Raw genomic sequence first — 23,858 nt, 5'->3', positions numbered from 1 at the left:
GCAAACCAGGGCCGTATCCAGGAATTTTTTTCGGGGGGTGTTTGTGTGTACAACGGCTCACTTTGGCAACTGCTGGTCGCTGTGAAGGCGTGCAAGTATTTTAGTGTCACCCGAAAAGTTAAGCGTGAAAAAATTTCGGGGGGTATCAAAACCCCCTCACCCCCAACCCCCTTAGTTACGGCCCTCTCTCTTTACCGTAGTGCTCATTTTATCTTCTCACAGCACTGTGAAGTTGCCACACTGTATTCGTTTGCTTATTACACACCCAATTTTCGATCATAATCTGTGTTATGTGGGCTCATCCTTGTGCATTCACAAATAAGCTGGAGAAATGTTAGCGCATTTCGTCGAGTACTTAATTTATAATTTAATATTTTTATAAGCACGCGAGCGGCCCGAGAGTCAGGGGTGCCGTGACGTAACAAGCAGCTTGCTGTGCGAACGCCTGCATTCCGGCGAACGATATTGTACCGTCGTCAGCTGCGCGTGAAATCACGATATTTTAGCTTTCATCAGCTTGGCACTGAAACTGAATGATTCGCAACGGCTGAAACTTTCGTAGAAGACGACGGCTCCACTCCATGCCGCACATGACGTCATACACGCCACGGCAAAATGGCGGTCGCCGGTGGTGGGCGGGGTTTGTGGCCGGCAACTTCTAGGGCTTGTTTTGCACTGAAATATTTTTTTAAAGTCTACTTTTCGTATATGTATAGGCATAATAGACCCTCTACATCTATTTTTCGCTGAAAACCACAAATTTTTGGGTGAGCGTGTCACGTTCCTTCGCGACACGATTAAATTACAGTTAACGTTCCAATTCAACACATGGCTTTACAATAAGTCCCATATTCCTCACAACAAATGCTACATGAACACCACACACAAACAATCCTGTCCCTCCCTATATACCATACAGGATTAGTGGTGTTATGGGGCATACGGGTTTTCTTTTCCAAGTTTTTCTATGACCTCAGCTTATAATATTTGACGTGTAAGCTGATTATGGTAATGTTCGATAACAACACATTGTGTTAAGTCGGGGATGCACTCATAGACCTTGCAATGAGGTCACAAAACCGCAACCCTTGTTGCCTGTCTCTTATCTGCTGTTTTTTCTCTCTCTTTTTATGAGTTGCACTAATGCTGGAAAACGTTCTGCAATACCAACCCGCCACAGTGCTTTGGGTAGTCCTCCAACTCCTTAGTAATAGCTTACACTCTAATCGGCACTCCAATCTTCTGTTTAAAGCAAGTGCTCTTCAAAGTTATCTACAGAACATAAAACTAATACGCTCAAACCTCGATATAACGAACACGGATATAACGAATTATCGGTTATAACGAAGTAAATGAAGAATAGTTTTGTCATAAATACAGTGCTACGAATGAACGTTTATAACGAATTTTCGGATATAACGAAGTTATTCTCATGGCAGATGTGACTTTGTTATAATGAGGTTTGGGTGTAATAATATGTGCTATATGTTTACAACATCTCATAAACACATGGCATATCATGTGGGTGAGTAGTCATGAAGGCATGGAGTAAGACATCATTGTATGTGAAACCAATTTTTTTTTTATTCGTGACTGCATGGCTGAATCACTTTAAACCACATATGCCTTTTCACAGAATGAAATGCTGGTTTAACAATGAACTTAAATTCCTCCTGTATTCAAGAAATCACACCAAATATACATACTTTTTAAATGGGAATAACCAGAATCATTTAAAATGCATAAAGCATCATGTATCTTTTTAGTAAATGCAAGCGTAATGTGAACAGTGTGCAACAGTGCAAGAAATAAATGACGAAAGTTTAAAATACCTGCGTTAGAACGAACTAAATTAACTAAATGCCTGCGTTAGAATAAACATGACACAGCAACTATGCATAGGCTCTCTGAATTAATGTCAGATGGGCTAAACATACACATCCACCGGAAAAATGCAGATTCTATAAATGCCAAGCCACTCTCAGGTACTCTGGCCAGAGCGATATGTACTAAACATAAATGACAAACCAGGTACCAAGGAAATAAAAACTATCTAACCCTGTCTTATAAAGTAACCACACCTGCCAACTACTAATACAAGATATGACAACTTCTCTAAGGAACATAAGTAGACACAGTATGAAAGAAAAAAAATGCATGTTGCGTTGCCATGTCAAGTGGAGGTAAGTTTCAATGGCAGTCAAAGATTAGCACTGCTCTATATTAATAAAAGAGAGTTAGAGGTTTCAAAAATGCATAGACTATGAGCTTTTTTTTAAACCTGTTAGCATCAGGACAGCATGAATGCAATGCACGCTGTTGCACTATATACACCATGATCGGATTATATGGAACGGATTATATAATGATCGGATTATATGGAACGTGGAATTGTGCAGAACACACCACGGTTGTGTTCCATATTAATTCTGGTCATGCGAGACCTGCCCACAGTGTGCACAGACAATGGAAAAGAAGGCATCAAAAATCTTGGTAGACATGGCAAACGTCTTACGCTATGCACGCAAACTTTCGCAGTGACTGCCGAGTGAATACAGGCAATTTCACTATCCGGAACCACCATGAAGCAGCAAATACTGCAGTACTATGGGTTATGTTAGTTTAGCCCTGTGTACTACATCATTTTTGTCTTTCATCGATTATCTCGGCACTCTGTAAAGCTCACGTAAGCAGGTCAAAGTCACCAGCAGTTTTCGGCACATCAGCTTATTACACACTTCCCAAGTCAAACAGGAAACTTTACCATTGTTATTCACATAGCTGCAACGTTTTACAACCTCTAATGCACGATGGCTGCGTGAGTGGACATGACTGCTTACTTCCACAATAAGGGGCTGTAAGCATTAGATTATATTGCACATTTAGTGACACGCACAACCTCAGAAGCTGTCAACAACCGTGGCATAAGCATTATAGGAAAGTCATGCAAAAGTCGCCGGCGTGCTCCTCATAGAGCAAGTTGCGAACGGCAACTGACCAACTGTAAGGCAATCACCTGACTATGCTGCCTGTTGGCAATCCTTATTCACCTGTCATCAAGCAATAAAAAGTTCACAACCAGTGATGTCATGCTTTGACACTGCGAATAAAAATGCAATGTGGTCACACAGGTGCATCAGAAAACAAACAAACAAAAAAACATACATGTACAAATGTGTGTGATGAGAGAACCATGGATTTGGCAATGCTGCTACTAAACTTTAAGAACTAATTTTCTTCGTTAAACTTTTGTCATGCCTGCTGGCCGACCACTGACAACGCCGTTCCCATCATACATTGAATAATTCGCACCTGTTGAAGATGTAATCTTAAATGCATTTCAGGCACCTCCAGTGTCATCGGAAAGCAAATGGTTGTAGAACAGATTGAAAATTTCAGTTACTATTCCTTGAGCCCAGATTAACTATACTCAATGTATTTTTGTAGCACCCTGATGACCCATTAAAATTTTTGATTTATACTTAAATGTGTCATTCAGCAAACATATTCTAACACAGCACAAAAAAGCTTTCACGCTACACTGCAAGAAAATACAGTTTCAAATGTGACAAAGATATCTTAACTAGATTGCAAATGTGCACGAGACGAAAAGATGATACAATGAAACAAATGTCATATCTTGCTGCTCCACATTTCACTTATGAAACAAAGAGCATGCATTAAGGAATGCCTTCATCGTTTTTTTTTCACACTGATTTAGAGGTTCTGATATAGTTTGGGTATGTTCATCACGCACATGATGGCATCTGTTCGAATGAACCTCACATGATTCTTAACCATTTAACTCCTAAGTTCTTTCGTAATGTACTGTGCAAAAATTTACTGTTATTCGTCTATATTATTTCTCGATTCAATAACAACACGTGAACTACACGTGAACTCTACCTCTTACATACCCAACAAAAAAAAATGGCTCGAATAGAGTACAGCCTGGGCTTGGCAGCTAGAGGGCTAAAGTGAACAGCACCAACTCTGCCAGGAAATCACACCACACTTCATGCATCACTAAACTTTGCTCAAACAATCAATATGTATTGGCAGCAGCTTAAACTCTAACAAAGAGGGGCTGTGAGAGGAAAACATCAAATGCTTTTGAAGGAATACAAGTTAAGCTATCACATTTAAGGCATGCTAGCCATGAATCTCCAGTCCCATTTGCAGAAAAATCAAATAGGTGCTTAAGACATCTTTATGTTAGGTACAATGGCAGTTGCACATGTAGCAACTACTGGAGAAACACTGGTGCTATGTGTCATTAACAACTAATTACCTCCGAGTTGTTATATGCTTCATTAGGGACTGCATGTAATGAATGCGTGCTAAGAGCACTGCATTTCCCCACAACTCCTTTTGTGCATGTACTGCAGGGAACTAAATTTCAATGCATGAAGGATCTTTAGTTACCACTGCCTATGTTCTGCGCAGTATACACAAGACCTTAGCAGGTTTCTTTTTTTGTTGTTGTTGCTTCGCACTTCCATTTTACGTGTGCTATGGTTCTCTCGTCAATGAGCAGGGTGTGAGAAGTGCATAAATTATAATGACAAATGTGGGAAAATGTGTGAAAAAATTAACTCAGATGTGATGTCTAAACACAAGTGTACATATCAAGCACAGAGGACACATGCAAGCTGGGATGTGTGCTTATGCAGGTCGCACACACCACTGGACCTTTTGAAATGCACTGTGCAGAGAAGTCATAGTGCTCTCGTGTAAACAACACACCACTCCTTTCACTGCACACAACTTTGGTACTCAGACTGGCATTGCAGCAGTCATCATCAACTAGCAGGGCTAAAGAAAGCTGTTACCAGTGCAGCTTTTCGTTAACCTAGAGCCTAGTGCGGGAACCTTTGCCCAATCCTTCAGGCACAAGCGTCATTAAGAGCCACCAATAAAACAGAAGTCCCCTTCCCCACCTGCCATTTAAAATTTTCAAATATTATTTTCAAGCTCGAAATCTGGTGCATAGTAAAGCCTAAATATAAAACATGCAATAGAGTGCTCTCGGATGAGGTAGTGAGATTCTATTAGACTGTACCTGCAATTATAGTTGACGTAACCAGCACCATCAGGAACCCCGGCACGCCACATGTACGAGGACGCAACAAGAGCCTAGCTAGGTCAGAATCATGTACTTAACCCTGACTATGACAATTAGTATATGTTCGTAGTTGTCATATCGAGAGCCTAGCTATGTCAGAGTCATGTCCTGACAATGACAATCAGTATACATTCCCAGCCGTTGTGGCATTAGCGCAGTGTCTGTTCTCCTATTCTGAGATTATCCAATAAAAAGACACACAGTGAGGTTTCTAAACGATAGCTGAAGGTTCAGATAAAATCATCATTTCATTGGCCTAGCATTATCGGTTTCTACCCTCACCCTTCTATAGACATGCCGCATGGCTTCAGTCAAAATTGTGCAGGCAAAACTTTGTGCGGTTTTTCAGTAGATGCTATAAAATACCTGGCAACAGTGCCTTTTCTCCTACAGCGAACATCACTTGGTGCTTAGAACGACAAAATACACTTCGCTACTTATCAAACCACAAAGTCTCGGCTGGTACTGCCACTGGGGTAAAAATATTTGCTACAAGAAACGTGAAATTATAGTGCAGAATTCTTGATTAAACATCACCAGCTTTTTTTCAATGTTCACCGCTGTCCCATTGGGCATCCACAAAGAAAGACAAACCAGCCACGCACCTTTTCTGCACCTTTGAACAAGCAGCATGGTATGGTGCTACACTGCTGAAACGAATGGTGGTGCGCAGCACCTCGTGTAATGGTTCAGGTGACGCGGGTGAGTCGAACGAACCTGTCGTTTAAAATTTCCGCAGGCTCCCTCCAAGACAGACTCTGCAAAGCTCAATTTTTCAACAAGTCGGCTTACTCAAGAGATCTGAAAGCAATATTTAGTGCACAGTGTATTGAGTGCACTTCTGACAAGGCCTGTTTGAAAAGGTTTCAAGCGCTTTTGGCGTGTCTGCCTTGGAGGGAGTCCTCCGGTATTGTCACGAGCGATCGTTCGAAAATGCATTCCCCTGGCTCTACAAAAGCCATCCATTTAAAAACCGGGCCTACCATATGCACAAAAAATAAGCTAAAAGCCATTCTCAAGAATGCGGCTGCTCTTCAAACAGCTTGGCACTGTTAATACCCCGCACCGTGACCTTGTTGGGCCTCACGATGAGGCCGTGATTCGGCTTGCACGTGAAGTAGCGCCTTCCCTGGACGCTGCCATCGTTCCGACCCGTGGGCCCGCGCAGTTCCACCCCGAGCCAGGTGCCTTCCTCAAAGTGCACCGGACCGATGTACCGGATAACGCCTTTTTGGGAGTTGACGGTAACGCACGGGTACAAAGAAGACGGAAACAGACGAGAATGCAGATCATTACAGTGGCCCGACAATGGCACAAACCCTCACACTTTGACAGGAAAAAAAAATCGAGATCAACGAACCTAGAATCCTTAGCTTCAGATAAGCACAGGAGGGGCAGGAGATGGAACAGGTACCCAACACTGGCACTTGTCCATCTAGCCTGTTCCGTTCTCCATCCCTCCTGCACTACCTGAAATTATGGAACCATATCAACTAAGCCCAAGCGCAAGGCTAGCTCAGTTGAATTCTTCGAGCTTTCAGTTAGTTTTTGTGCAACACGAGCCCTTCGTGTAGTAACTTTCTGTTCTTTTGTCTCTCATTTATAGCGTTTCTTTTTTTTTTATATCTTGTCAGTGAACTTGCCTCGTAATGCATTCTTCTAAGTGACTACAATACAGAAAATTAAAAACTGCAAAAAGAAGTGCAGCCATGACAAAAGCACATTACATGCTGCTCAGAAAATCACTCCTAAAGTCAGTGATTGTAGCTCAATGCATGTTACTACATCTACAGACTAGCTGCTAGAGGGACATCTGTTAACTTCTTACAGGAATTCTAAAAACAACATTGTAGTTATCTGCTCAACTACGGATAAAAAAACTCATTAGTCAAGATAAGACAGCGCAACGTTCACTTAGTGTAAACCACAAGCGAGAACTGGTACGAAAAGCTCACTATTTGTGCCATAATACTAACGCAACTGAATACAACACATGTTTGCTTGCCTGGCATGCTTACAGATGTAGGTTTAAGCATGAAATGTTTCTTTGGTCATTATTACTCTAGTAGCACCAAATGTTGACACAATGTCGCCGCCACATAGAGAAAGTTGCTTCAACGTTGTGGCAACATTGTGTGTCACTAGGGCATACAAGCTTTATTCCGTGTTTCCTACAGCATGATAGTGCCCAGATGATCATACATCAAGGTGCCTATGCAACATTAGTGATTGGTTATACTTTGGGAGACCACAGCAAATATAGATGTAAGCTGCAGTCACATGTTTACAGAGTTAAGCAAGCACAGGAAGCCCTCTTTACTGTAGTCATTATGTTGCAGCATGGTAAACTTTACAGGTGAAACTTGCATTCTGACAGTCACTATACATTCTTGATTTTAGTGTGCTTACTTTGAACGCCAGTGACTATCCCTTGGATTGTCATAAAACTTACTACAACTTACAACGGTGATGGTGTAATATAACAAAATTACACACAGCGAATGGAAGAAGCATTTCAGGCTTAAAAAAGCCATTTCAACTGAGAGCTAATTCACTAAACAAAAAGAAAAATTTATTAATTTTAAAAGTTAATACTTGCAAGCAATCTAGAAAGACTAATTAATGTCAGTAACAATTTCCAAAAAGCAGTAAAAATGCGTAGCTAGCAAAAACATGCTTTCGGCAAGACACAACTACAATTAGTGGCATCTACAAATGGCAAGTCGGCGCAGGGTCTCATTAAATATTATCAATCTACAAGCCAGATCACGTAGCAGCTGCGTGATGAATCTACTGTTAGACACGAGGCTACATTGACAATATGCACTCTAATGATCTTCATGTGATATGCTGATTAGTTAAACACAACTTGTTACAGCAAGTAGTATATTAAGAAACATACAGGGTGCCCAGATGATTAGTGCCCGCTTTCAATCTCTTAATTCTTGACAAATTGTAACCAGATCGCAATAGGATCAATTTTATTACACACGACAGTGGCGATGAAACACATTAATGCAATCTTGATATTTTACATATCTCTTCTAACTTTTCTGTGGATATCTGCAAGCACCTAGAAATGCAACCGGGAGGTAGACTTCTAGGCAGTGGGATGTTCACGTGGCGTGCCACGATTTGGATTTTCCAGCAATTCAGCATTTATACTGCGCCTGCCGGCCCAATAATTCAACTAGTGCCTCAGGAAAATGTAATGTGATCTCAAATAAAGCTACAATATGAATTGGAAGAATGTTTGAGAATGTTCGCGCACATTAAGCTGCCCTGCCATTTCAAACGCTTTCATTCATCACCATCTACCACTGCCCACGAGCCATAAGACAATAATTCCCTTAATGGAATCATTGAGACTCTCAATGGAGTCGTAGAGACTCCCTAAATAGTAGCGTCATCGAGAAAGCAGTCGTGAACACCTTGAAAACTCCATTAACTCAAGAAATTCCACGCAGGCACTGATGTTTTGGGCACCCCGTGGCTAAGCGAAAAAAGGCTGTGGGTCGGGGCTTACCCAGCTCATTGCAGACAAACACATTCATCCCCACTGTCAGCCAGCAGCCCTTCTTGAGCACGGTCTGCACAGTTTTAGCATGCTGGGACTTTGTGCTGTTCTCGGCGGCAGCCAGAAGATGGGAGGGGGGAACAAACAGGCAGTTAGGGATCAGGCACGGGTTCGCACGCCGTATCGTCGTGCAATGTAACGTGAGCGGAAAAAAAAAAAAGCGTGCGACAAAGAGCGGCAAAAATATGGAAGCAGTGCGTCATTCGAGTTGTTAGTAAGCAACGAGACTCACGGTGGTTTCTTATCGGTGCCAGTTGATCTCTGGGATGCGGGGCTGCCACCCGAATCACCATCTGAAAAGAAATTGGCCGCCCGAGTCGTGAACCAACTGTTCTTGGACAAACATAAATGGTCGATTCACTGAATCATTGATTTTCATTGACAAAGAATTATGCTTTTTACAAACTGCAGACAATTTGTTTGGACCCATAGCCATAATGGCTTGTATCGGGTCTTACACCTGAAATGCTGTCGTATAAACAGCGTGCAACAGCATTTCGCGTTGAGAAATCAAAACAAATGCACAATGTAACAAGTCCTGAAAAGTGAAAACCTACTCATTTTCAACAAACTACTAAATGCAAAGGCGACCTCAAAAGCGGGTGTTAATACTACAAGGGTAGTATTTTCTTCGTAGAGTGAAATTATGATCTAATTTGTCATCATTTAGTTTGCAGTTTTAGGTAAGAGCACTGGCAAATTCCTATGGCCTCTGTCAATACGCGTTTTTAGCAACTGGTAGATTAAGACAATTGTCAGTAGCAGCCCCTTTGTCAGGTGAATGTGCCCTCACTGAACTGAGTGATATGGGCTTGTTATGTGCCGTTATTTCGTGAATCATGTCCGCTACATTGCGCGTGTGAACGGAGCTCAACGAAAGCACGTCGTCAATCAATCAAATCAATATTCATCTTTCAGTGCCTTGAAAATGGGTTATGGGTTATGCGGTATGCTGTAACATGACCCTCTGTATTATCTTTGACACACCTGGGGTTCTTTAACATGCATCCAAATGTAAGTACACCAGTAAATTCGCACCGTTCCCACAGCGAAATGCAACTGCCCCAGCCGAGAATTGAACCCGCAAGCTCACACACAAAGCATTAGAAATGCCACTGCACAAACGCGGCAAATGCAACTGTAGACAATATAAACAGCAATGATCAACACCACACTCCTTTTCACAAATAGCAGGCAACACTGCAGAAGCAACGCAAGCAGTGCAATTACAGAGGTGTAACTCAATGCATGTTGCAGAGCAGCATTTTCTACCTGCCACACATTATTACACAGTGCCTATAAGTGGGTTCCCTTTGCTTCTCGCGCAAAAATTTAATATTTGACAAACTGTTAAAATTGCCTGCACATAGTGTATTTGCATTGTCAGCGGGCGATAAATACCTGTGGAGCTTCTGCTGATGGATGTGTTCAGATCGACCAAGGAGTCCAGGTCAGACGCTTCCTCATCTGTCCCTGGAGGTATCCTATTGAAAATGTAATGATTAAAAAAAATTGTGGAAGAATACGTTAGATCCAAGGTGATGTCAGGAAATAAGCGAAGGATTTAATGATCATATGAAATTTATACATATAAAAACAAAGCTAATTACTTGTTAATTATGTTGCTAATAAAGTCTGCAAACTTTTACTATTCGGCTAAAGACTGATTCACTGCAAAAATGAGTTGAATTAGGAGAGGTATCAGGGATGCATTTTAAGTGCTGTTCGGGAATCTGAAAGACAATAACTATTAAGCCTAAAAAGACAGTCACTAAAAAGCAGGGTAACCATTACACAAACAGCTAATTAAATCAGACCCCGTGCAATCAAAAGCTGAACAAATAGAAGTGGTGCAATCAAGGCATGATTTCCAATTCCAGGTAGCTTACTATGTCATAACAAGAATGCTCCATGAATTATTCCTAGCTGATTTGGTACAAGATAATGTACATGGTTGGTGTTCGACACTTGAGCACAATAACATGTGTGCAGTTTAGCACAGTTTCCTAGACTTCAGGAAAATCACAGAGGGCACTTGCGATCCTCAAAACCTTTTAACACTGTAGATGTTCAATGAAACCCTTGGCTCAGAAGCAAGCACAAACAAGACATACTGCCCTAAACTTTGTTCTTATTTTTCTTTGTTACTTTGTTCTTATTTTTCTTACAGAAGAGAAGAGCGGCCCACTGGCCGCTCTTCTCTTCTGTTATCTTTCTTTTGGGTATGCTTTATCTTATCCATTTTTGGTATACAATCTGCCTACTTGCTTTCTTGAGTGTTAAAAACACGGGCCAGTGCAACGTCGATCATTCGATGCACTGACGTTAATGTACTCATCGTCCTGGCTGTGGCAGAGTTTGTTCTTCAGGCCCGGGCTTGCCCAATAAATCGTAGGGCCCAGAATTGCTGCATCGTCACATCCACTTATATTGCTGAACCCGCAAATCTACTCTCATTGTTTCAAGTTTCGTTGCATCTAAATGCATCTACAAGTATTCTCAAGTTGCATTCAAAAGAAAGAAGTTGAAAGAATGGCGCAGAAACGCAAACAACGTCACAATTGCCAGTAGTGCCTCGAAAACTCACCATTTGACCTTGGAAGGCTGAGCGAAGACGCCATGGTTCGCAGGGCAGGAGAAATAAGTGATGCCATTGACGGAGCCGTTGTTCTTGCCTTCGGGCTTGGCCAGCTCAATACCGCACCAGTACCCTGTGCGTTCGGGCGACGGTTGCTCGCATTGTGCTTTCCACAAAAGACACGTACACACACACACAACACACAAAAGAAGGAAGAAAAGACATGCAAGCACAAAGTCAATCACAACATCCAATGACAACAAAGACATGATAAAAGAATGGACAATAAACGAGTTGTCGAGACACACACCTGGTGCAAACTGCGTTTCGCCCAGAAAGCGCACCACTCCTTTTCTCTGACCCACGACGACGGAGTCTCCGATGGAGAGCTTGTTGTTCTTCCGATCGTACAGATGCTGCTTCTGTCTCAAGTTGGAGAGACCTGAAGATGGTGGAAACAGAATATTCTATCGGTGCTTTAAAGGGCCAGTAAACAGGACCCAACGTTTTTTTTACACTTCCCAAAGTAGCTCGCTCATTTGTTCAGAAGGACGCAGCAATCACGTCTTGTGAATAGCAGAGTGCTGCACACCCTGCAGACGTCACATTTTCAAAAACAATTCGAACGCCCCTCTCCCGCACCTGACCAGCCTGCTTCTTCCGCAAAGTGACGTAATGTTGCCCGTGGACAACTTAACGTAGTACCGACTCCGTTGCTTGGTCCTCTGCACTGTGAAACTGTGCCTTGGCCCTTTCAGAGATGCGGTTTTAGCAGCGCAGTTGTCACGCCTATTGCGTGTTTGGTTACCTTGTCAGTGCCTTGTACTGCACTTCTCACCATGTCGCCTGCAAGCAACTGCCACGGCCAACACGCACAGGAAGCCTTGCTCGATCGTTGGCTGCGCACCTATGACCCATTCGCTTATGTTTAGTTACGTTGCCGATGTGGGCATAGTCATGACAACGGCTATGTCTATTCCTCTGAACGACAGAGAAGAATGGAGAGGCCAAGCTAGAAAATTAGGGGTGCGAATATTTGAAATTTCGAATATTTTTGTAATAGTGTTTGCTATTCGATTCAATTCGCACCGGAATTTTACTATTCGAACTCTTCGAACTTCCCATAAACAAATACAGTCAACGCCCGATTGAAAGTGACCCCTTCAGATTTTCAATATGCGTCACCTCATTACACTTTCGTATTGCGGCAAAGCTGCCTTTCAAGCTCCGTTACGGTCGAACTTTGCCAAGAGACAACGTCCGATTGGAAGTGGTCCCTAGACTTTCAGTATGCTTCACCTCATTACGCCCGGCATTGAGGCAAAGCTGCCTTTCACGCTCCGCTACGGTCGAACTTTGCCAAGAGACAGTCAACATCGAATTGAAAGTGGTCCCTAAATTTTCAATATGCTTCACCCGATTGAAAGTGACCCCTTCAGATTTTCAATATGCGTCACCTCATTACACTTTCGTATTGCGGCAAAGCTGCCTTTCAAGCTCCGTTACGGTCGAACTTTGCCAAGAGACAACGTCCGATTGGAAGTGGTCCCTAGACTTTCAGTATGCTTCACCTCATTACGCCCGGCATTGAGGCAAAGCTGCCTTTCACGCTCCGCTACGGTCGAACTTTGCCAAGAGACAGTCAACATCGAATTGAAAGTGGTCCCTAAATTTTCAATATGCTTCACCTCATCACACCTCGGTATTGCGGCAAAGCTGCCTTTCACGCTCTGCTACTGTCGCAAATTTATTAACTCAAGAAAACGCTGGTTCCAACATGGACATGAAAGATGTGGCAGAGGTGGGGGCTCAATTAATGCTGTTTTGGACCTGAAATTTGGGCAGGAAGTCCAAAAAATCAGAAACCGAAGCTTTTTAGCATCCAAAATTTCAGATGTTCTTAAATGTGTCGTCGTCTACGAGGCAGATTTCGCACTCCGGACTTGTAGGAAGCACACCCTTGTCCGCCACATCAGTGGGGCTTCCACAGAAGTTCCACAGAAAGAGGAGGAGAGGCTGAGGAAATGGCGTCTTTGCCTATCATGTGTAAAGTGTTGTCGGCAACACTTTGGTTGCACCAAATCATGTACATAAATACAATTCGGCCTCTACACTGCCTCATTCGCCAGTGCTTCATCAACCTAGCGAAAAGAAACACTTTCATGTTGCTATCTCATAAGAATATGCTTAGGAATCCTCTCTAACTTTTTTTTCTGCAATTTCGCTTCGAAGTATTCGAAAAATAGACTAGAAATATTTGAGAAATATTCGAAAAATATTCGATTCGATTCGCACTCAAATTCAATATTCGAATTCGCTTCGCACCCGAAATTTTGCTATTCGCACAACTCTATAGAAAATGAAACCAGCTGAATGATTGTTCTATCCCCTTTAACTTGCTTATTAGCACACTCATTTGTGAAATTCTTGAGGCAGTATGTTAACAACTGACAAGTGTGTAGTTATCTCTTCATCACAAACATTGGCCCACGGGGTTGTTTACTGGCCCTTTAAAGGGGCCCTGCACCCTCAATTACGCACGTTGTTTTTATCGGCCGTTTGCTTCTATGGGTCTTGATGACTGCTGTGGCACCAACAGAAGCGGCGAGAACGAAGCGTTTGATATTTTAATTTGCTTCCGAAATGGGCTTCCGCGCCGATTGCAGCGTCGTACAACGACAATTTCTGTTACAGGAAGTGAGGTAGCGTGCGTGACTTATGCTGTTCATTTTGATTGGTGGGAAATAAATAATATATAGTACACGCTTGCGACACACTCAGTATGTGGAATTTACTCATTTTAATTTGTTTAATGCTCGTTACAGCTGCGAAAAGGACACCAACTTGTGCATCGATTTTAACTTATCAGAAACTGCGACACAGATGGCGCTGCCGAACGGCCTACTCAAGGTGCAGCCGGCGCATCCTTCATCAATACACTGTGCGTTTCTGAAACGTTCGAACGTCCTCCCGCCTACCTGCCTACCGTTCTTCCCTCTCATGTCAGCATACATTGATACAGTCATCTGATAACTTGTGCGGCACAGAAGCCGTAAAAAGGAGCGGCGCCCGCTTGCGACTAGAAGGCCACCATGTGCTGCGGGGTTCCGGTATGGCAAAATGTAAGTTGCGTTTTGATTGGAAGCAGACAAAACTCCAGTGACACGTCACTGGGCGAATGAAATACGAAAGGGTAAGCCAATTTCTGTCGTCTGCTTTTATTTTGAATTTGTAAGTTCAATAACTTCCGTTTCCGTGCGTCTATCTCCAAAATTCTTTTTGCCTTCATCTCAGGACGATACAAGGAACGCGTTCCGATGTAAAAATCGGAGGGTAAAATATGGGTGCAGGGCCCCTTTAAGTCATAAGAGCAACTGATAAAAGCAAGCCCAAGTGACCAGCACCACAGAACTGCACCACATGGCACCTTCGCACATCAACTGGCATACAGTGAGGATGCCGGACTCTTGGCAAAGTTGCACTGTGCAGGGAAAATCAGCAGTTATCGATAGTAATGACGTTTCTTTCAATCCTACCTTCATGCAACGCAAAAAGCAAAGTCATTACTATTAGCATAATTACCAACTGTGTGTCATTGCTACAATAAAAAGGTGTGTAACATTCAATTACAAATCACCAACAAAAGCGTATTTGAATCTATAAGTTGCTCACAGTTGTTAAGCCACCACACTTGGTTCCCCAAAACACACAGCACTTGAAGAAAAGTTAAGGGTCATTTGCAGCTGCCTTCACGAACCTGCAAAACCACTGAAAAGCTTCTAAAGGTAAACGTCTTTGACAGAAACCTGTCTGGCTGGAAAAACAAAGTATGGTAAAAGAGGGCACTCAAGCCAAGATTTTCAATTGCTTTTCGTGAGTTGCCCTTCATGAAGTTGCCCTTCATGGAGTTACCCTTTGTGAAGTTGTGCTTTGTGAGGTTAAAAACCAGAGCTCACCCGTCTCAATTTTTGAGGATACATGGGACACATCCACCTTTGGGTATGAAATACTCTTCGGTGGACGGCTCGGCTTCGTAGGTGAAGACACTGTGTCGACCTGAGTGCTGCCATCATACTTCTGAATCTTCGTTATTGGAGCGAATATTCCTGCATGAAAAGTAGACTAGCATTTAACTACCTACAATATTTCAAAGAAATCACTCCAATTTTTATCAAGAAAACAACACACACAGCACAAACTTCCTGCACACTTTATCAAGCCTGTTTATGTCCGTAAAAGTTGTTTTAACTGTCGGTAGCTGTGTACAACACCCCACACATACACAACAGCAGAAGGCTCTAAAAAGAGTTGCCAGTTTGAAGCTTTTGAAAAAGTGTGAGAGACTTTATCATCTTCAGAGTTGAGACTTGTTTTTGATATAATGGTCAGTTTACCTACAAGTTATTTTCAAAAAAGACAAGACACTCCCAAATTATTTATCTTTTAAAATGTGCTCCACAGAATCGGCCCAATAAGTAAACACAATAAGTAAACACTTCATACAAAACGTTTTTTACTTCTGAAGGCATGCAAGGGGGGTTCACCGTGATTCATAGGGCACTGGAAGTAAGAGACTCCGCCGAGCGAACCGTCGTTCTTCCCAAGTGGGTTACACAGCTCCACGCCAGCCCAGATCCCAGTGGCAAAATGGATGGTCCCGCAATACCGCAGCGTGCCAACCTGGATGTTATTTTCACACAATGAATCAACAGCGCACAAAACAAGGACGAAGAGGAAACAATTCTGTGTGAAGGTCAATAATTCCGCATATCTTCTGTGTGCCTCCCGCATCCTGCTTACAGAACCAATATGGATCCGTATAACCAATGTAAATTCCCTAACAACTGAATATCAACAACGTATAGAATCACTATGGGCATTGCACAAAGTAACACCTCAGTGCTTTTTTTCCCATTTTAAGTGACATTCACTCTAGCTCATTGATTAACCTCATTCTGACTCATTCGATCTACGCAAAAACAATAGTTCTGTGGTTTTATGTGAGAGAATCTTGATACGATTATGATGCAAGAAACAGTGGAGGACTCCAAATTAATTTCGACAACCTGGGGTTCTCTAACGTGCACATAGTTCTAACCACACGGGATGTTTTTCCATTTTGCACCCTTGAAGATGCGACCACCATGGCTGGGAATCGAACCTGTGTCCTCATGCTTAACGGTGCAATTTCTTGGCCGCTTAGCTAGCAGCGAATAGTCGTCTCATAATCTATGAAACTGAGTTGAGAAAGGTGAGGCGATGCAACTTCTTAGCCACTAAGCTAACACAGCGACTTGTCATTTTGATTTGCCAAAGTTGAGACTACAACGAGATGACTGTTTCACCCATTGTGTTACCTTAGAGCCGCCCACGGTGACTTTGTCGCCAATCTTGAGCCCCAGCGACTGCAGCAAGACGCGGCCCGTCGATGGAGAAGAGGCCGATTCCTGCTGTGGGCCGCTGCCATCAGAGCCATGGACCCCAGAGGGCAGCGAGCAGCGCAGCAGGTCTCGCATGTTGCATGCCGTGCTGACCTCGCTGGGCAACGCTTCACCCTTCCTCATCTCCGGAACGCATTCTACGCAGCAAAGAACCGAGGAAGTACAAAAGGATCAGCGAAAAGAATTAAATTACATTGCTTCAGCATGTGCAAACACGGAAGGAGCCACACACAAAATGAACACGCGAAAGAACAAATGTGAAAGAACGTATCTGTAAGAACGCCTGAAACAGCAATGGACGTGAAATGCATGTATACTCTGAGCAAGCAACCACTGCCATGATTATGCATTTTAAAATGGAGTCTCCCAAAGGGCTACATGTACTGTCTTCTACTTATGAAGGGCGCACAGCACTGGCAGAATATGCTCCGGTGTATTGCACTTGGGAATTCGAAAAACAAACTAAGAAGAAAGCATGGGTGGTCTGCTCAGTAATTTTGTCGCGCATAACATGAAATATGTACAACGTAATGTGATGTACATGTAGAGAGTTCAACTCTGCACAAGCAAAGAACACCTTCTATGCACAGGCTACTGAGCAATGAACAAGTACACATGGTTAACGACAATGGCTGCGATTTCGTTTTTAGTTCTGAATGCAACTGCTTGTCAAATATATGGCTAACTCCATTCACACAATGCAGAATGGCAGAGCAAAAGGTTTCGACTCTGAATGTGCCTGTTTATCTCCTGCATTCTCTATTTATTCCCAAAAATGTACTGCGAGGCTTAACATCCCAAAACTGCATTCCCCTTGCATTTGGACTCTGTTTGTGACAGTACGGAGATGACAAAAACATTCTGTGGCAATCAAACAAAACAAAAGTCTACAAACTTCACACCCACCGAAGGGGATTCTCCCCAAGCTGTCCAGACTGGTCAGACTGGCTCCACAGTCCACGAGGGTCTGAGCAGCTCCCAGACAGAGAGTAGCCGCTGCTATGTGGAGTGGTGTGCCGCCATCAAACACCTGGCAGGGGCTGTCAATGTCTGAAAGTCAAGTATTGGGAATGTCTTGATCAAAGGGCGTGTGAATTTGAAGTGTTTGAAGTGAACGACGGCACGCAAATACCCAGCTGTGGCATGCGAATACCCAGCTAACCAACACAGAAGCGGTTAAGTGGGGCGTGCCTTTGATCAAAACTTGAAAAGCCTGGCTTCAAACAGAGCGAAACTCCCTCACAATTATAGTACGGGTGACAGATTCTTTATAACGACCATCTTTCAAATAACAGTGCATCATTTACCGCACGTCACCTTGCCAATTCAGCTTTGCTAAAGGTGCGGTGGCGTCTGTGGGTGATAACAGCTAAGAGAATGCCAGCAAAAGGGATAAAAATGAAGGAATCAAATGAAGAACTACACAACAGAGACAGGTAAGTGGCTGAATTTTCTTTCTCTGGTTTCTCCGGTTTTGTTCCTATTGCTGGCATCCTTTTAGCACTACTGTGTATCAACTTGTCCCCCCCCCCCAACAAGTCACTTCTAAAATACTACCCAAAGTGTTCATCGTATCAAAGAATTCATCCGAAGAATGCTCCCTTTGATTAGGTTCGATTGAATTACCTTCGGCTGGGGCTCTAATATAGCAATACATCAGGTTGAGATCATGTGCTGCTTATGATAAGACAAAACAAAAAAAGTCTCTCCATGCAAAGTGCACTTTCCTGGAAAATGACGGAGTGAAAAGAAATGGAAGAAATTCCAAGATATCTGAAACACCTGCTTATGGATTTGTTTGTGCATACCGCAACTCGAATGAAGTCTCGGTGACTCAGTGTACGCATAACAAGTGCGTGAGATATGCAATGCTATCGTCAAGCTCCATGACTAAAAAAAATGAAATGTAAAATTCAAATATTCAGTTCCCGTAAGATTACTCAATTTCAGCTTTGCTGAAATGGCGCAACAAGTGTTATCGGTGTGATGTTTAATCAACATGAAATTACATGTTCACAAGAAAACAATGCATCTTATATGTGCATTTTTTCTTTGATCACAGACATAGTCTTTTATATTTGTTTTCATCATACTGTTTTAACCACAAGCCAGTAACCCAACTCCAAGTTTTCTTGGCTCTTAAAAGGTCTTGACATTTTTCACCAGTTTAAAATTTCATGATCTTTTACTTACCTGACCTCTTGGTTGCCTTTAGAAGCAATTCGATCACAGGAGGAACATCAAAGTATGCAGCGTAGTGAATCGGGGCCATGTCGGTCCAACGACAGCGCAATGTGGGGTCCGCACCGTAGTCCAGGAGAATGCCCACAGTTTGCGTCGAGCTCGTCAGGTCGCCAACACCAGTGGCCCCTGACTTGCAGGCATAGTGCAGGAGCGTCATGTCTGTCAGGCCATCACGATCGTTGACGTGAGCACCTCGTTTCAAAACCTACACCATAACAGAATTGCTGCACTTTAAAAAAAAATGGATGACAGCAAATAAGGGGAGTGGTGGGGGAGTGATATCGAAAAGGCAGGGAGGTTAACCAGGCTTAGCTCAGTTGGCTACGAAGGCTAGAAAGACGTATCTCACAGTTCAGATTTGAGGGATGGAAAAATATCACTCCATATATACGAGGAAGACATAGGTACGCACAGTGTAATTCAGTGTAACATTTCATCATACCTTTAATATGGCCAAAAAAACAAGGCAATCATTACATCCCATATATGAACCTTATTACTGCTGAACAAGTGAAAGATGCATATCTGCGAGTGGTGGCCGTGGTAGACCACGTACACTTACAGCCAAGACATATGTCACATACTGGAAGCACAGACATTTGTAGCCTCTAAAAACCTGTAGCCTCTGAAAGAAATTCTGCCTAAAATGTTGTGATGGCACAACACTAATCCGCTAAATAATTTCAAGCATGCTTTGGTTGCAGGTTCTAGGGCAACACATTTTTGACCAAGATGGTACACACTTCCACTTGGCCAAGATTGACAACGCTTATGCACGGTGCTTCTTGCAAAGGAAGCTCTCAAGGAGACGTCGGCGTTTACTTGAACTACGCAAGTCACGCATAGAAAAGATTTCCTTGTAACACAGCCACAGTGCAACAGCACTGTTGACGCTCACCTCAGTACAGAGTGCCTTGATGTCCTTCTGGGTGCGCGGCACCCACTGGCGAAGGATGGCAAAGATCTCTGGCACGGTGGTGTCGTCACTATGCAGGATGTTGAGACAGTTGGGGCAGTCGGTGTCGAAGAATGGTACGTCCAACATGCGACACTGCGGGCATGCCGGGGCATCTGTTGGCTGGTATACGATGGCATGCTGCCTCGACACATGGCTCCCTCTCCTGGCCCCATCTCTGCCGTCTTCAGCGTCACCAACACCCATGGACGATGCGCTAGGGGAGATTGCTGGGCACTCTCAACCTGCAGAAAATTGAGCCGTTTACAACTCGTATAGTAACAAGGTTAATTTATGGAGAGAAAGAGCGGGGTGCCTTTTAATGAAAAGCGTAGAGGTCATAAGTAGTGCAAGTCGGTGAGTGCTGCTCCTCTGGATCAGTACAGAGAAGAAGCTATAAGATCTACAAATAAAGCAGACACCACAGCTGAGCTGTCACTTCCAGAAATTAAACTTGTTCTGAGGAGTTGCTGCGTGCTGAACCAGCAGCACAGTATGCATGTGCAGTGCTCATGGAGTGAAACGCGACAATTCAGGGCTAAGTAACGCACATACTTTCATTTCCACCACCTTCATAAGGTTGAAGACTGGGTGTGTTGGTAAAGCATCAATGTAGACTGAATAGCGCAACTACTCGACGGGACACAAGAAATATCTTTCTTGTGTCCCGTTGAGTAGTTGCGCCATTCGATTTACAGTGATGTACTACTTTCAGTTCCTGTCATATCGGTATAATTTCGACTCGAATGCTTGCATCAGAGCCAACATTAACGTTAGCAGCCAGATTCACAGTGGAATGACACGGTTATCTCAAGCAATCGCACATACCATTTGTTATACTAAAAGTTCTGATGTTGTGTTTCAATCAATGAACACCACGCAGGGTAATGCACAGTCACAGAAAATGTCTCATTGGTATTGAAGCCAATATAACTTCACCATTTTTTACACTTCACAGAAGTATGCTTTATATGATGCCTAATAAATAAGAATAGTTTTCCTAATTTTATGCTAAGCACCAGCTGCTATAAGCTATTGAATACCAATGAGGTGTTTCCCCTGGAGCATGGTTGACCCTGCACAGTGCTCAGTGATCCAAATGTGATAATGGCCTGCATGATAATTGGCACTTTCAGTCAATCTTGGAATGTCGGAAAGATCGAGCTTCACGCCAGAAAGCAACGAAGGCGCTGATGAAGTTTCTGCGAGCGACCCGCCTCGTTGAACGATTGTGACACTCCTGTGTGTGTGTGTGTGTGCTTCCCTCCCTCCCTCTCCCATTGCCCTCTTTCTTACTTTTCTGTCTCCCCTTACCCCTTGCGCAGTGCAGGGTAGCAAACCAGATATGTTTTCTGGTTAACCTCCCTGCCTTTCCGCATTACATTTCTCTCTCTTATCACTGGGGAACCAAATGTAGTCGTAGAGCATCACAAAGGCCCTCACGCTGTATACCACAATGCAACAGCTCAACCTCCCTGCTGTCGACCAGCAGTGCAATAAGTCCCAGCTGGCATGTGGGCTTGTTATATGTTGAGTCACTGAGCACATTCCACCGCCTACCATGCCGAAGCACAGATGGCCACTGTGAGATTCAGATGACCCTGTATAGTGGAGTGTGCTAGACTGATTGTGACCACCTCTGGCTTTTATTGCAATGGATTTTACAAGGACATTTAAGGTGCATTCACTCTGCTGTCACCATGCTGTCCTAGTTTTGATGGTACGAGCATGGCTCACATGTGGATGGATAGTCTCCAGAGATGCAAGACTTGTATAGTGCATTTGCCTGTAAAAACAACGAAGCCCAAGTGGACGCAATTTCATGCTTGACTTAATCATTTCTGTAGAGGAGCGCTGGATTTAGCTAGCTTCATCACGTCTGCAATGTGAAACTCTTAATGTGGATGTCATTCTGTTGTGCCAATTTCATGCAGCAGAGTATGTACAGGTGAATCGGCCAATGCCTAAATACAAAATTAAGAGAGCATCATAGTTAACTGAAGGGTACTAAGCACTCTCCTTGCATTGGATGAGTTGTGGTTACGCCTCAGTTTTAATGATGCTGATGTGCCTTTCCAATGTGAAAACTGAAGGGCACGTAACAGTCACAACGTAAAGAAATGACTGAGTGCAAGTAAATAACCCTGTTACAAAAGAGCTAAGTATGCACATAGTGTCATCAAACTGATTCAGAAGTAGCATATCACAGTGGCTCCTGCATATTTCTTATTTTTGTTATTCTTGTGATCCTATTTCTTTTTGTTTGTTCTGTGCCGGTCTATTCTTCCTTTCTTTTCGTTGTCATGCTGTGTACTAGTAAAGATTACATTTTTTTGTCTGTTTTCAAGGAAGCGGATTTTTGTTAATAATATGCATTTGATGCAAGCGTTCATCCTACGCATTTCTATCTCCGTCTTTGTTGTTCAAGCTACCTGTCGCAGTGAATCGAAACAATCTCAATTTCCATTCCCTTACACAGCAGTTGCATCACAAAATGCATTGTGCCAGCATGTGGTCCCCATGTATTCTTAGAATTTGGACTGTCTGAGAAGTTTAAGCACAATGTTAAATGTTGCTTTTTTTTTTTTTCAATACCACAGAGTTGCGTAACACGTTAACCTTACAAAACAAACATCTGTTTAACTTTACCTGTGACAGTTAAAATGTTGTGATAGAAGCCTATTTGTAGTATGCTGTCCCCATTTAGACAACCACACAATTTAAGCAACTAAACTTATCCAATGTATAATTGGTAGAAAGTATATTGAGTCACAGTTAGCAGCATTCAAACATAGAGCCATGCTCCATGTAAGTACGTGTGAAGTACGAACGAAGGCTGAAACGGCCTTCTCTTGAAACCGCTTCAAAACGGATATACAACGGTCAGTGTACTAAAGAAAACTCCACCTGCGAGTACAGAAATCAATCATCCGAAACGCCGGACAGCGGCATTCAATTCGTGTCAAAACAGGCAACGCAAGTGCTGGGCAAGGGAGAAGCTGCTTTTTTTTTTTTTCGTGTTTTGTTTTCTTTACTTAAAAACAGCAGTAGCCATGAAAGCGAAAGCAAGTTAAAGATAGCTGCGGAAAGCGATTATTTCTTTAGCTAGAATGGCTAGCGGCTACAACGTCATGCGGGGAATTCTTGAGACGCTTTATTCTGACAAATGTCACGGTTCCACTTCGAACACTGCATGCGTAAGACTGAAAAATTACAAGTGCGATGTCGCGCTGAAACGCGACAGCCGCGAAGGTAATTGTCTCTGAAACGTACAAAGTGCAACTTATTCGAATGAACTCTTATCCATAGACGTTGGTTGCGCGGCGTAATTAACACGCTTGAACGGCTCTCTTTTTATTGTCCGTCTACTGGACTTCGTCGATTGAGCCGCACCTGTGCGCCTCATGAAACGTTCTGACTTGCGCGGGCACGGAAAGACGGAAAAGCAGCGACTTGCCTGAGGTCTTCCGGCGTGCCAAAAGAATTGCCCGGACCTCACGCCAATGATGTCGTCGCACCGGTGACCTGCGTTTTGCCAACTTGGTCAACAGCGGCCACGCATAACACAACGAGGTCGCTAACACCGCGTAGTCCACGGAGAAATACGAAAACTAGAACGAAAACAGAAGCCGGCGGCCCGGCGGCGCCCCGTACGTTTGTCGCGCACTTTCGACGGCAGGTGGAAGCACTTGTTCTTACCCATTGTTATGCGCTTAGTTCAGTTTTGCCCGCGGAGTTAGAAATATTGTCACACGATGCACGTCGGTTTGGTCTCGATAGGCTAGCCAAAATTGCGCAGAAATTTAAATTTGCATGAACATAAGTCTCGCTAACTTGCCGCCGGCAGGCGGCAAGTTATCTTTTCGTCCACTTTACTTTCTTCACATTTATATTCTAATCACTACAAATAACGTCCCCTTACTTTCCTTGGCATTATT

General features: G+C 43.3%; 1 protein-coding gene across 3 annotated transcripts; it reads right to left on the bottom strand.

Annotated features, from left to right (window-relative positions):
• Nucleotides 1-6,119: 6,119 nt before the first annotated feature.
• On the bottom strand, nucleotides 6,120-23,571 carry LOC119405105 (CAP-Gly domain-containing linker protein 4). Of its 3 annotated transcripts, none has more exons than XM_037671895.2 (13): nucleotides 23,378-23,570; nucleotides 19,864-20,165; nucleotides 18,915-19,170; nucleotides 17,628-17,771; nucleotides 16,638-16,858; nucleotides 15,825-15,960; nucleotides 15,237-15,386; nucleotides 11,591-11,722; nucleotides 11,290-11,446; nucleotides 10,104-10,186; nucleotides 8,935-8,995; nucleotides 8,652-8,746; nucleotides 6,120-6,352 (listed from the first exon to the last, which is right to left on the bottom strand). In XM_037671895.2, exons 2-13 carry the CDS (start codon nucleotides 20,125-20,127, stop codon nucleotides 6,141-6,143), a joined length of 1,911 nt encoding a protein of 636 aa, XP_037527823.1. In that variant the 5' UTR covers nucleotides 20,128-20,165; nucleotides 23,378-23,570; the 3' UTR covers nucleotides 6,120-6,140. The 3 variants fall into 3 exon arrangements, with proteins under 3 accessions (XP_037527823.1, XP_037527824.1, XP_037527825.1); XM_037671896.2 differs by having other exon boundaries at nucleotides 11,290-11,413; XM_037671897.2 differs by lacking the exon at nucleotides 8,652-8,746 and having other exon boundaries at nucleotides 23,378-23,571.
• Between the last annotated feature and the right edge of the window lie 287 nt (nucleotides 23,572-23,858).

Source organism: Rhipicephalus sanguineus, chromosome 9 (genome assembly GCF_013339695.2).
Source record: "Rhipicephalus sanguineus isolate Rsan-2018 chromosome 9, BIME_Rsan_1.4, whole genome shotgun sequence".
In the NCBI taxonomy this organism is placed as follows: Eukaryota; Metazoa; Arthropoda; class Arachnida; order Ixodida; family Ixodidae; genus Rhipicephalus; species Rhipicephalus sanguineus.
The sequence above is the reverse complement of the archived record's forward strand: the minus strand, read 5'-3'. Positions and strand labels throughout refer to the sequence as shown.